Source organism: Lygodium microphyllum, chromosome 28, assembly GCF_053477565.2.
Source record: "Lygodium microphyllum isolate KBCC chromosome 28, Lygodium_microphyllum_v1.1.10, whole genome shotgun sequence".
NCBI lineage: Eukaryota > Viridiplantae > Streptophyta > Polypodiopsida > Schizaeales > Lygodiaceae > Lygodium > Lygodium microphyllum.
The window spans coordinates 108,210,149-108,224,006 of NC_141162.1; the positions used below are offsets into that span (position 1 = coordinate 108,210,149).

Below are 13,858 nucleotides of genomic sequence, written 5' to 3' on the forward strand. Positions count from 1 at the left end.
AAGGTTTAATATTCTCTCGTGTTTACTCTGCTTTACTACTGAAACCCTAATTTCTAATTAGACCAACGATCAGTTCTCTTCTGTAATTAGAGCACAAAGAGCATGGGAATCAAGAAAAACTAATGTCAGACAGTCAAAAAAAGTAAAAATGACTGCTGTTTTGGGTCCATGACTGCATGGAAAATAGCCACAGCTTCTGCAATTAAGTCAATGCCTAACTACCGTGCGAACATCAGGGAACCACCATGACTGCCCAGGAAAAAATCAAACACAACAAGGAGAAAGTTATATGCTGCAACAAGAAGGGTCACGAATGTTTCGATCAAGTCAACCATAACACTAAATACATAGTCTGCAGCAGCCCCGTGTGCTACAAGGACAGCATCATATCTATAATAAAAGTAACCCGGTGGACTTAAACCGGCCCTTCTCCTCGAATAGGATGGTAACAACCTAATTTAACAGTAATTGTAGCGAGTAATTAATTCATATAAATTCAAATGCACACTTTACCTCTTAATTCTTTGACAATTAATAGCCCATTGGCCCCAAAATTGGCACCCCTTTCAGTATTTCTTTACCTTTTATTGCAAATGGATGGAGTATAACTATGATTCATCATTTATCGATTTCCCCAAAATCCAAGTGCTACTTGTCATTAATGACCAACAACCTTCAAAACAATTTGTCCCTTGGTTTTCTTGGGAAATTGGCCTTTACCCTGCTCCTTACAAGACAAATTTAACCCCAAATTGAAATTGTTTGGCTAGCCTCTTGAATCTCCCTGAAATTCTTCAATTTCATTTGCTAAAATTCAAGTCTTAGGCCTTCAATTCTGAGCACGCATCACGAGGTAGCTGTCAAAACACTAATTTTTGCTATAAATTAGAGTCTACAATAGAGATTGATTGAAAACTCTTCCTCTAATAAGTTAAATTGCTGGAATTTGCTGAGGAAAGTTGAGAAATGGCTTGAGAAGGGATGCAATTATTGGCTATGTACCAAAAACATTTGTACCATCTATACCTAATGAAGTAGAACTATGAACAGCCACAGCATGGAACATAGATCTTCCACAACAATATACAGGATGTCTCATGTTTGGATGCATACCTTGCTGTCCAAAAGGGATAGTGTTAGGATTATCAAGATTGCCATGCATCTGAATCCTCTTCTCCTCAGCATCTCTATTCATTGAAGTTCCAACTTCATCAACAAAACTAGCATTTACAGAATGCTATACATGCTGAGATCCAATACCAAGATTAGGCATCAGATTATTTCCATCGTCCCCTTCGGTGTTTTTGCCTCTTTTCATCCTTGAATTCAGACTTTCCCATCTTCTCAGCCCTGGAAGTCTTCTTTTTAGACTTACCATCATCACCTTGGAAGCCAAAAGCCTTTCCACGCAGCAAAGCATCTATCGTACACACACTTTCAATCCACTAAGACATGCTGGTCACTATGGTCTAAATAACAAAAATCATGGATTTCCTTGGGCAGCCTAGAACAATACTTCTCTATTTGCTTTGAAAGTGAGACAACACGATAGGAAGTGACGAGCAGCAATGATTCCCAAAACTTTTTGTTACATTGCTCTCAATCCTTGCATTGAGAAGCATCCAACTTATGCCAAAAGTGGACATTACATCCACCTCAAAGGTACTTGTCGACCAAGATGAAGCAAACAATTGTTTAAACTAAACCCAAGTTGACGGTGCTTTACCCTGCATTAGAAGTGATGACCATCTTGCATCCGATTACAATGGTAGGTCACACGATTAGAAACTCTATTGCCCACTAGTCAAGGTTTCTATGGAGAAGCAACAAGTGCGATCTAATTCACCTCATGTATACAGATCAAAAATGGCATGGTTGATGTAGCCTTGGACTCCTTGGCTTCATCCTTCAGCCCAGATCAAACGTGGCATTATTTCTTCCAATATTTCTCCTTCGCATGGCTCATCTTCCCAACTAAGGACACTTGGAATGACCTGTGCAATTTTTGTCCTCCTCCTAAGCCACGACTAGCTATCCCTACACCACTTGAACCTATCTCTTTTTGCATGGTATCCTGATCCAAAACCATGGGCACCGGCCATAGAAACAGGGAACGCCCGTTCCGGCGCATAGGAACGGATTAACGCGTTCCGGGAGGTACGAGCCCAGGAAACGCTGGCGAAACGTTCCAGCCCGTTCCCTGCCCCGTTCCAGCCCGTTCCATCCCGTTCCCTGGCCATTCCCTGTTTGGAACGGCCGTTCCAGCCCAGCCATGTAATTTTTTAATTTTTTTTTAAAAAAGTCATGTTTGACGTTTCGCTCCCGCCTGTCGCCTGTCGCCTGTCCCCTGTCCCCTGTCCCCTGTGCCTGTCGCCTGCGCCTGTCCCCTGTTCCCTGCGCCTGCGCCTGTCCCCTGCGCCTGCGTCTGTCCCCTGCGCCTCTCGCCTACGCCTGTCCCCTGTTCCCTGCACCTGCGCCTGTCCCCTGCGCCTACGCCTGTCCCTTGCGCCTGCGGCCGCCTGCCCCGCCTGCTCGTGCTCCTCCGCCTGCTCCTGCTCCTCCGCTTGCTCCGTGCACCTGCCCCGCCTGCTCCAGCTCCTGCTCCTCCGCCTGCTCCCCCGCCTGCTCCTACTCCTCCGCCTGCAGGCTGCTCGGCCTGCCACACCTACCTCGCCAAGGCCGTGGGCGTGCGCCATGCCTACTTCTGCGCATCTGACTCTCCCACCTGCCTCTGAGTCTCCCGCCTACGTCGCGTGCGGCACACGGTACACTTTGGACCTTGGTTGAAATTTTTGCAATTTCATTGAACTTTGACGCATGGATGTTGAAATGTTGGCTGCAAATTTCCGTAATTACTAATTTCATTGAAGTTTACAGTTTACTGATTATTTGTCACTTCTATATAGATGGCAGCATTGACATCTATGGGATCTTCATCATCCTCAGCAGGTACTTCGTCAACAACTGGACGAAGTCGAAGCACTACTTGGTCATGGTGGGATGAGGTAGATGCAGGGGTGCCATTGAGAGGTGGAGGGGCTCGCCCTTGGAAATGCAAACTTTGCCCTTATGCTCGCACTAGTGGGGCTGATAAAGTGAGAGCCCATCTTCTACATGAGGAGGAGAAAGAGGTGCGTTTTTGCACCAATGTATCAATTGAGAAAAGGCAGGAGTTACTTGACCGCATAGCCACTTCTATGGGGAATTCACATGCCAGGAGGACGCCAAATATAGCAGTGGATCCAACAACATGGACTCCAAGGCCAGCAGGGCATGGTGCTTCATGCAGAAGACCACCAGGATTAGTGGCTACGCAGCCTTCTCGTGGGCCATCAATGGCAACAGGTCGTGGTGTTAAACAGAGTTCATTGCACACTTCATGGGAACCAAAGAAAATAGAGGAAACAGATGCAGCAGTGGCACGCTTTTTTTACCATGACCATATTGCATTCAAATCAGCCAGGTCACCTTATTTTTTAAATATGGTGACAAAGATTGCAGAGTATGGACCCACATATAAGCCCCCTTCATCAGAAACTATCAGGACTACATTGCTTCAAAAGGAGAAAGTGGCCATAGAGATTGCAACAGCAAATATTCGCAATCAATGGGCAAGAAATGGAGTGACATTGATAGCAGATGGATGGAGTGACACATGCCATAGGTCCATACATGGTGTTGTTGCATATTCTCGCGGAGATGTATACTTCATTGGTAGTCATGATGCTTCAGAGACTGGAAAGAGTGCAGATGTATTGGCATCCGAGTGGTGCGAGGCAGTGCAGGCTGTTGGGGCAGAAAATGTAGTGCAGTTTGTGGCAGATGGTGAACCTACAAATAGGGCAGTAGGAAACATTTTAATGGCAATGTATCCACATATCACCTTTAGTCCGTGCATGGCGCATTGCTTGAATAACTTGTTGAAGGATATTGGAGACTTGCCATGGATTGCATCTCTTGTTGCGAAAGGCAACAAGATTATCACTTTTATATGTAATCATCAGTACTTGCATGCTGAGTTTCGCAAGAGAAGTGACAAAGAACTTCTTAAATACTCGGATACACGATTTGCATATAACTTTCTTATGCTTGGTCGATTGCACTATTGCAAAGGTGCAATTCGGGAGCTATTTGCTAGTGATGAGTATGAAAATTGGACTGGGGCTGCCACTGCTACTGCTGTGTTATGTAATGCATATGTTTCTAATAGAGATTTTTGGGATGAGGTTAATCGCACCAACCAAATGGTTGATCCTATTATGCACATGTTGAGGCTTGCAGATGGCATGGATCCATGCATTGGGAAGATCTATGAAGGTATGGATCGCATGATTGAGAGGTTGGAGAGTTTGGAACCAAATGCAGATAGGTATGAGCAGATCAAGGAGTTATGCATCAGTAGATGGAATGAGTATGACTCTCCTATGCATGCTGCAGCATATGTGCTTGATCCTGAGTTTCAAGGAAAGATGCAAGAAAGAGACCTTGAGGTGGTCAAGGCTTGGAACACATTGCTTGCAAGGCTTTATCCCAGCCGTGAAATGCAACGCAAAATTAAAAATCAGCTCTCTGTATATCGGCAAACATTAGGGATGTTTGGTACAGAGGATGCACTAGAGGACAGGATAAATATTGGGGCTGCTTTATGGTGGGAGGACTATGGGGCAGAAGCTCCAGAGTTGCAAAGTTTGGCTATTCGTATTCTTAGCCAAACAATTAGCTCTTCTTGTTTAGAGCAACTATGGAGCTCATTCAATCACATTCACTCAAAGAAGAGAAATCGTCTTGGTACAATGAAGACGAATGACCTAGTTTATGTAAGCTCCAATCTTCGCTTGCTAGCTCGTACATCAGTTGCAAAGGCTGATTCTTTTATATGTTGGGAAAAAGATGACGATGATGATGATGGTGATGATGATGGGCAGGATGTTGTTCAGCAGGATGAGCATTCAGGCACAGTGGAGCCATCTTCCATGAATCAGAGCACTTAGTAGCTAGCCTTTTGGAACTTTAGAGTATTGACTTGGAAATTGGAGCTCTTGTAACTTGGATCTTTACTATTTAGGCTTTAAAGTTTAGTGCATATTTTGTGTTTTTGCAATGCACACTTGTTGCCAGTTGGACTTATGCAACATTGTTGATTAGAATGTTGAATTATGAATGCAACAATCCATTGCTAGTTACAATGTTTTGAATCTTTATTATTGTTGAAACTTGATTATTATGTCTCTAGAGTCTAATTTCATGAATTATGGTTGATATGATCTCTCTCTCTAGATTCTAAGACAAGTGTTGTCTCTCTCTCTCTCTCTCTCTCTCTCTCTCTCTCTCTCTCTCTCTCTCTCTCTCTCTCTCTCTCTCTCTCTCTCTCTATATATATATATATATATATATATATATATATATATATATATACCGTTCCCTCCGTTCCCGTTCCCTCACTTTGGACGTTCCCCCCGTTCCAGGGGGTCCCGTTCCCGTTCCTGTTCCCCGTTCCTGGTAACTATGGCACCGGCTCTTTCGATGTGATGGTATCTCAAACCTTAGATGTGTGGAGACTAGTATAGAATACGTCAGCCTTGGGGAATAGTAGATGCAACAAGTTGGTCATAGCCATGTCCTCCAGTGATCTTTCCTAGGGATGCAAGCTCATCTTTTATCTCCTCCATCTTGTTTAATCACTCCTTCATGAACACCGAGTCAGTTTACTAAAAGTTTACAAAGTCACTTCTCAAGGTTCATGTGAGGTGCAACTATCTGAACCTCATAGAAAGAGCACGCCAGATCCAAACATCTTCTACAAAAAAGATCCTACTAGCATGAATAAGTACAAAGTCATGGCAACTCATGAAGATGAATGACAAAGCTCTAGAGTTGAGGTGGTCCCAAAAGCTACTTGATTTACTATGGCTTCTATAGGGGATTCATAGTGGGGCAAAGGATGAGTAAGGTAACAAAACCAATAAGTCAGCAAGTTGAGAACCCTCCATGCCAACTGGGGTAGAAACCTAAAGGGATGGTGGGCAAGAAGGAACAATCACGCTTCACACCATGGTCCATGTCACAATCTTGTCGGTCATGATAACAATCCTTATTTCACACATTGCTACCAAACATACTGGTCAACCCTAGATGTCCTTCAAAAACCGGCAAAAGAACACAAGAAAATACTGCATTTTTGTGTCAAGGGACTCTGGAAAGGTGAGAGGCCTACTGCAATAGCTGCTTGTTGAGAGCAGCCTTCTGAAGAAGGATCTTGGGGCCAAGGAGGTGACATGAACACTTGAACAGCTATGTTTGATAGTCAATCAGCGGTAGGATGCTTTGATAGGCTGAAAATGCTGCAAACTCGAGTGATTTACAGCAACTTCAGGAAGGTCTCCTTTTCATAGCAGCTTCGATTCCTCTCCTTGAGGCTTGGGCGATGATATCACATGACAGTGCACAATGAAACAGATCATGAATACGTAGAGAGGAGGGAAGAGAGAGAGTGAACGCAGGACATAATGCTGCTACAGTCAGCCATTGCATGCTGTACAACTGTCAGTAAGGGCGCCGGAATGTGGCAGAAGAGTGAAGAAATGCAAACGATAAGAGAGAGAATGTAGGCAACTGATCTGATGAATGTACATCAGCAAAATTGTAAGTGCCATAACTAGGCACGCGCTCCAAAACTGGCCGAGCTGCATTCTGGTTAAGGCAAAGTGCTGGAGCAGTCCAAGTGAGAATACTGGTCCAGCTTGCCACATAGTAGGGAGGAAATGCGCCTCACAAACGGTCAGCTAATGACCACAACCAGGCTGGAAATGGCAACTGATGAGCAGAAAATGCATGGCACCTTTTGGGCCTGAGACAGGGTGTTGAGGCAGTAAAACTAAAGGCCTATATTAATGCAAAATTATCAAACAAGCATTAAGGCCTAATTTTACTCCACAAAAATGGCCCCAAAAAGGAATTATTCATAAAAGCATTCATTTCATTCAGTAGGACAAATGCCAAAAATTCTTCTCTACAAAAGACAAAGCCCACAAAAGAAAAAGCCTACAAAGCCTACAAAAGGACATGTTGTGGAATCCTATTTATTCCTCATCATTATAATCACTCTCCTACCAGCCACCAGCCATCATGAACCCCGTTGCTGCCCATGCCCATACTCCTTAAATGAGCTGCCACCCAGCCTAAGGAGGTTCCGCCCTGTTGCTTGGTGCTTCCATCACTCTCCTACCGGCGGCAATCAGGAAAATTCCAAATACTTGCGTTAAATGATGCCATAACATGTGTCAACAGCTATCCCTAGTCAATCATAGTCACATCGTCACTATACTTCCCTATACCGCAATGTGCAGCCATGTTATTTTATCTTCACCCTTAGTGCTTTAATGAGGATGTACGATCACCATATAGTATGATTTGTAAGCTTTAGATCTAAACTCGCTCCCTTTGTTATACAATTGGCATGCACTCCCTTTGACATCAATGGACTTAAACATGCTAGATGCCACCTAGACAAACTCTCAATAATCCACCATGTTTGGTATCTAAAAGAACAATTTTGGCAGCTGACAGATGAGGTCTTCATAAAAAGAACCAAGGTTATGCCTCAACTCTCATCTAATGAGGATAGGCATACAATGCATGAGGGTCACACCACATCTACTAAAGAAAATCTGAATGATGCCATGCGAGAGCTGAATTCAAAATTGTGAGCATTTAAGGAGGTATGTTGATTTAGATTGTCCGACCTAAGTGAGATATGCAAGCACTTTAGAAATGGATTTGGACCCTTAAACAGGAAAACAAAGTTGCCCCTTCTTATGGGGATGAAAGCCTAACCAAATATGTGCGTCACGCACAAACAGGGTGTGTCATCAACATCCATCATGACTGCAATCATTACACTCAATCAGGGGAGAATCATCTCCTGAGCATATCACTAGTGTCAATAGTCCAAATTCATAATTCTATGCAAATTCAAGTACGTTTTTAAACCAAGTACAAGGCTTGAGGTTAACCAGTTGACAGAATCAGAGTCTATTTAAAAAACGTTCTGGTTTATGTTAAGGCAGGGACCATCAATCCTTATTTATCTGCCTCATCCATAGTGCATAGTGCAATGGAAGAAAGGCTGCTCAGCCTCCAAGTGTTTCCCGCACCACTCTCTCTGCAACATTACTGCTCCCCAGCTTCTACATGTGACAATACTCTCGATGCCATATGGCACATTAGAGGAGAGAATATTGCAGCAAGGAGTTCAAGGGCAGAAAATGCAAGAGTCTCCAGCAAAACATAAGCTTTCGGAGCAAAGAACTGGCACTTCAACAGACTCACCTGCACTACAAAAGTGGTTGATCTGGCATAAAAATGCAGCAGGCAGGAGCTTCCTGTGTCAAGTCATAACAGCCCATGCAAACATCACAACCTGGATCAACATTGCAATCCGGGCCTAAATCTGCCAGCACTTTTTATGGCTCACCATTCTTCCCACCTAATGTGGCAAGCATGCAATTAGTGGCAATAATTTTTGGATGGTGCAGTTGCCATATAAAAGGGGTAAATTTTCATTTTGCACCTCATTGTTGCGCTTGTTCTTTGCTTGCTGCTTCTCACCATCATCATCCTTGCTCTACTTGCACTCTCTATGACCTTCTTTGCCCCTTTGTCACCATGGCATCTGCGCACAATATTACTTTTGAGCCTGTGTAATTTCTTTAGCTGGATTCCTCTCAAGAAGGTTGGCTGGAGTTTCTTGGCCTGAAACCCTTTATCAGACTCCCTTGGGCATCAACCCAACTCACCAGTCATCATCAGATAAGGTTCTCCAGCTTCAGAGGAAGGTTGCGAGCAACAAAAGGCAGGTAGATTAGCACTGCTAGAGCAGGGTGTTTAGCAGAAAACTTGAAATTTGGGACACCCAGTAACTGCAGCACCCATGCTCAATGGGGTTACCTGAAAACAAGTGGAGGTTCAGGCAGAATCCAGAATCACTTAGAGCAGGAAAGCCAATCAGCCCCCAGTCAAAGCAGTTGGCAGCGCAGAAGTGTGCATAATCAAGAAGCAAAAAGCTGCAGCAGGGTAGTGTTAAAAGACATTTAACCAGCAAATCATGCAGCTCATGTCAGTTACAAGGGGTTCTCCAAAGTTGAGGACAAGAGCTGCAGGCAGGGTTCCTTTCTCAAGGAATCTGTACTTGGAAGCATCTGGATCGATGGCAGTGGCATTCATCTCAAGCAACGAGTGCAAGCTAACAGGTTTTACATGAGTGGATATCATACTAACAATGGTGTGACATGGACATGATTCATTCTACAGTCATCAAAGCCAATTTAGTCAGTCACTGATTCCATTGGCCACACACCATACTCTGAGAGATTTTATATTTAACAATGATGCGTCTCAGAAGTCAAGATTGACTCAAATCATACGGTGTGTTTTGAGAAAAGTACAAGGCTCACAGCATTTCAGTGTGTCATAGTTTACCCATAAAGCCTGTTGATTCACTATCAAAGAGACATTGATCTTCCTTATCCCATGTTCATGCAACATACTGAATTGAAAGTGGCAGCCCTATGTCTCTCTCTTGCTCCACTTCTACATGTTTCCCACATTATCTCAACACATGGACCTGCCCCAAGGTTTCGCATTTGACAGACAATTAAAGCACCGGGCAAGAAACAATAAATCTCACAGCAGTGGTCTACAACTACATGTTTAACAGTTTTAGGCCAATATCATCACAACTGCTAGGGAAAGCATTCCAAGCAATAAAAAACAAGCAGCATACCAATAACACCCCAAGCCAGAAAGGTGTTACTATTTGTTGGGGGTGCACAAAAGAACCAACCCAAACCATCACTCCATGCACCAACTTCTGATCCAGATTTATTTCAAACACACAAGATCTCTTCCCAGAACCATAGAACCATCACATATGTTGAAGACGGGGGAAGGAGAATGCTGTGCACAAAGACCACATTGAATAGACAAGCAATGTATACATTTCAGGCCCTTGAGCCTTGTAGGACATCTTTTACCTTGTTTTCAGACACGTTGATGATTTCATTAGTTTCGTCATATATGACACTTGATTATTGTGATGCTCTTGTAGGCCTGCTGCCATTTGAGGTCCTTCCTCCCTCTCTTTTAACATAGATGCATGCATGTCTATCTGTGTGCTTGTGTGCACAAAGACTTTAACTCCTTGCAAAGTTCCCTTGCAGTGCTCACTTCACTTGTACACTAGAAACATACATATGCAAATACCATTCAGCAAGTAGAAGACCACCAGTAACAGTTTACAAGGGTAACATACCACCCACCAAGCATTGCACGTATTTGGTCTTTTAATATGTAAATGTAGTACAGAAGCTTACGATGCACCTTATTGCAGCTTCTTCTCGAGCATTTAAAGCATTCACATCAATGAAAGTATCTTTTAAATCAAGTGGGTCTTCAGCATGACCCAAGACTGTAGCATCTTTAATAAATTCAGTCTTTAAAAATCGGAGGTTGCGTCGAGGTCCTGTTTGGTCAATATCTTGTGCACTAAAATTAAGGAGAGCTCTTAATGCATAAACGCTCGGTCACACAAAAATAATGGCACTTTTTCTTTGCACACATACTATACACTTGATGCAGAAACACTCAGTCACACAAAAATAATGGAACTCTTTCTTTGCACACGTACTATACACTTAATGCAGAAACACTCAGTCACACAAAAATAACAGAACTCTTTCTTTGCACACATGCAATACACTGAAAACAGTACAACCACCATGGTTAAATGAGTCATATACAATACATAAATGGAACAAAATAAACCTTCCATAAGTGGTGCGTACCTTTTCTTAAGAAAAACCAATAAGACAAACAACCAACAAGTTAGTGATTCATCTAATTCCCAAAAAGGTAATTACAAAAAGGAATTACAGTTATAAGTGGCGAATGCCATCTTTACATCAAGAGAAACTTCAGTCCGGCACAAACTATACTTAGCATTTGAACTGCTCCATAGTAGTGTAAATAAACACTACAAAGAGAAAATTATGAACAGAAAAAATCAGACACACCGTAGTGTTTTGTTTGGAATCAATCCTCAAACAGGAAAATAAATGAGAGCACAAATCTAGACTCCTCTTTGGAAAGTTAAAATGTTATTGCCATGAAATAGAAGGGAATATTAGTGTGGCACTGAGTTTGCTTAATCGAATGATGTACATACTTTACAAGAGCATCTTTTGAAGTTACTCTAAATATCCAAGACTGCTGCGTTGAAGCTAAATGCTGCAGCTCATATATAAAAACTCGAATGAGCTCTTTGCCATTGATCGGTTGGCACAGGTTCAGTAAAACTTTCAAACATGTTACAACTTCCATGGAGAAGTCTGAAGGGAAACAAAAGAAGGATATAAATAGGAATAAGAATGGCCCTATTGCAGCAGCTTGCTTTTTCAACGGCAATGTTCCTCATTCAGTTTCAGTCTAAGTGGGAGAGCATCACTTGTATTGGCCAAACTTTGTCAATTATCAAAACGTCGCAGGGCTTCAACAGAAAGCTTAGTTACTTTCTAAGATTCCAAAAAATCAGTAGTTATGATCAATATTGACTCACCTAATCTACTTTCAACAAACATATCCAAAGCAGCTTCCTTTTCCAGAACAGCTAAGGTCCCGCCGAAGTAGCTTGATGCAGCCAGAACAGCTGCTGTTTTTACCCAGGTCGATGTACAGCACAGATGTGGTTCAGCCCAACATGAGATAGCAGATAGCTGCATTTTCTGCAATAGCAGCATCCCTCAGTCAATGTGCAGCAATTTATGTCTGCATTTCCTCGACATATGCTTCAACTTGCATTACTCCGAATCTAATTTTTATGAGCTGCAGCACAAGCACATTGTATTTTGCATTCTAGGGGCAGCACCAAAAAACCCTGCTCAAGTGCCCACCACGGAATCTTGATGCAGTGTTTCCACTTGACTACATACTCTGGATAAATGGTCCAATGGAACCATTTTGTCTTGTAGTCAAGAAGCAACTCGTGCGCATTAGTGTCAAGAAATGACCCACACCTGCAGCACAAGCACATTGTATTTTGCATTGTAGGGGCAGCACCAAAAAACCCTGCTCAAGTGCCCACCACAGAATCTTGATGCGGTGTTTCCACTTAACTACATACTCTCTTAGCATCAAGAAATGACCCACACTTGCACTTTGTTGAGCAAGATTAAGCTATGGCCCATGACCAAAGTCTGCTTTAACTCAAAAGTATCAAGGTAAAGCACTAACCACTATGGTAAATCTGCTAAATCAACCCTCCTCCATCTAGCGGCCTACAATTCTGAAACTTCACCAAATAGTGACATGAAACTTTACCCTTGAACCTTACGAGGACACATAATAGCTCCTAAAACAACGTACCATAATCGCTTTTGCACAAACCATGCTTTCATGGCCACACTCCATGTGAGATAGTCAAGGCCATGAAGTTTATCATCAATAGAACAGCAAGGAAGTGCCATTTAAGGAGGATAGAATAAGAAGATAAAGTAAAGAAGAGAATCACAAAAAGATTACAGCCAAAATACATCACAGACGTGTTGGAAAATGACAGCCAGCTATGGAGGAGAGAAAAGAGAGACAATGAGAGTGTGCTGAAGCAAAAGAGTAGAGTGTACTTGCTGAACTAAAAGAATGAGAATGAAAGGTACAAGATAGGTCTAAGATAGACCTAGCTCTAGCTCAACTAGAGTTAACTAACTCTAACTCTAAGAGTGGTGACACAACTTATAACTTTAGTTGTGTTTACACTAAGAGCTGAAAAAAAACTAAAGACTAAAACATTGGGCACTGCCCATAGAATTGGCAAATTCTAACACCTCCCTGCAGTGCCAATGTAGTAAAGTACAGAATGATCAATCACCAAAGAGTAGCAAGTTTAAGGACTTGCGAAAAGCCTCAAACTTCTCACAAGGCAGTGCCTTGGTGAAAATGTCTGTAACATTTTCCTATGTAGGAACATACATCAAGTGGATCTCTCCTGCATAGCATCTCTCTTTGACATAATGGTAATGCACCTCAATATGTTTCATGCGAGCATGAAACACAGGATTTCATGCCACTGCAATAGTACTTTGACTGTCAAAAAGAATGGGTATATGACTCTCCAATGCTAAATGTAAATCAGCCAACAATCTATGCAACCATAAACATTCCACTATTGCCATGAACACTGCCTTGTACTCAGCCTCATAGGATGAGGTGGTCACTATAGACCGTTTCTTGCTTAGCCATGAAATGCATGAACAACTGAAAAAGAAACGATATCCACTAGTAGACTGCCTAGTGTCTGTATCACCAGCCCGATACGAATCACTGTAAGCCCGTAATTGTAAGTCTCCCCCTCCCCCAAGGAAATAATAATGCATGTGATTGAGTACCTTGCAAGTATATGAAGATCCCCTTAATAGCTTGCCGATGTATAGTCCATGGGCTATGCATATACCCACTCATCTGCGATACTGCATACTGAATATCAAGGCATCTGTTCCAAAGATAAATAAGGCAACCACGGCTGTAAACTGCGACATCAAACATCTCTTCACCACAATGTATAGACAGCTTTAAGCCTGGCTCCATACTAGTGCACATAGGTTTGCAATCTTGTATATTAAACCTATGTAACGGCTTATCCACATACCATGATTGACATGATGATACCATGCTGATTTTGGGTGAATTGAATCCCCAAATAATAGCGTAGACAGCCCATATCTGACATAGCAAATGCGTGTTTTAATTCAGCCTTGAAATCTACAATTTTTGCTTCTAAAGGTCCAATAAGCAACATGTCATTTGCATA

At 42.5% G+C, this 13,858-nt stretch overlaps 1 protein-coding gene across 1 annotated transcript; it reads left to right on the top strand.

The window, feature by feature from the left end:
* Nucleotides 1–2,627: 2,627 nt before the first annotated feature.
* LOC148011846 (uncharacterized) lies at nt 2,628–9,259 on the top strand. The gene is made up of 3 exons (XM_087669881.1): nt 2,628–4,686; nt 8,713–8,855; nt 9,110–9,259. The coding sequence occupies exons 1-3, from the start codon at nt 2,907–2,909 to the stop codon at nt 9,257–9,259; spliced, it is 2,073 nt and encodes a 690-aa protein (XP_087526007.1). The 5' UTR covers nt 2,628–2,906.
* The last annotated feature ends 4,599 nt before the right edge of the window (nt 9,260–13,858 follow it).

Coding starts and splice junctions, on each gene's coding strand:
- LOC148011846 (XM_087669881.1), top strand. CDS start 2,907: ATGGCAGCATTGACATCTATGGGATCTTCATCATCCTCAGCAGGTACT. Junction 4,687..8,712: donor AGAAGCTCCAGAGTTGCAAA/GTTTGGCTATTC, acceptor TAATTTCTTTAG/CTGGATTCCTCTCAAGAAGG. Junction 8,856..9,109: donor TTGCGAGCAACAAAAGGCAG/GTAGATTAGCAC, acceptor CAAATCATGCAG/CTCATGTCAGTTACAAGGGG.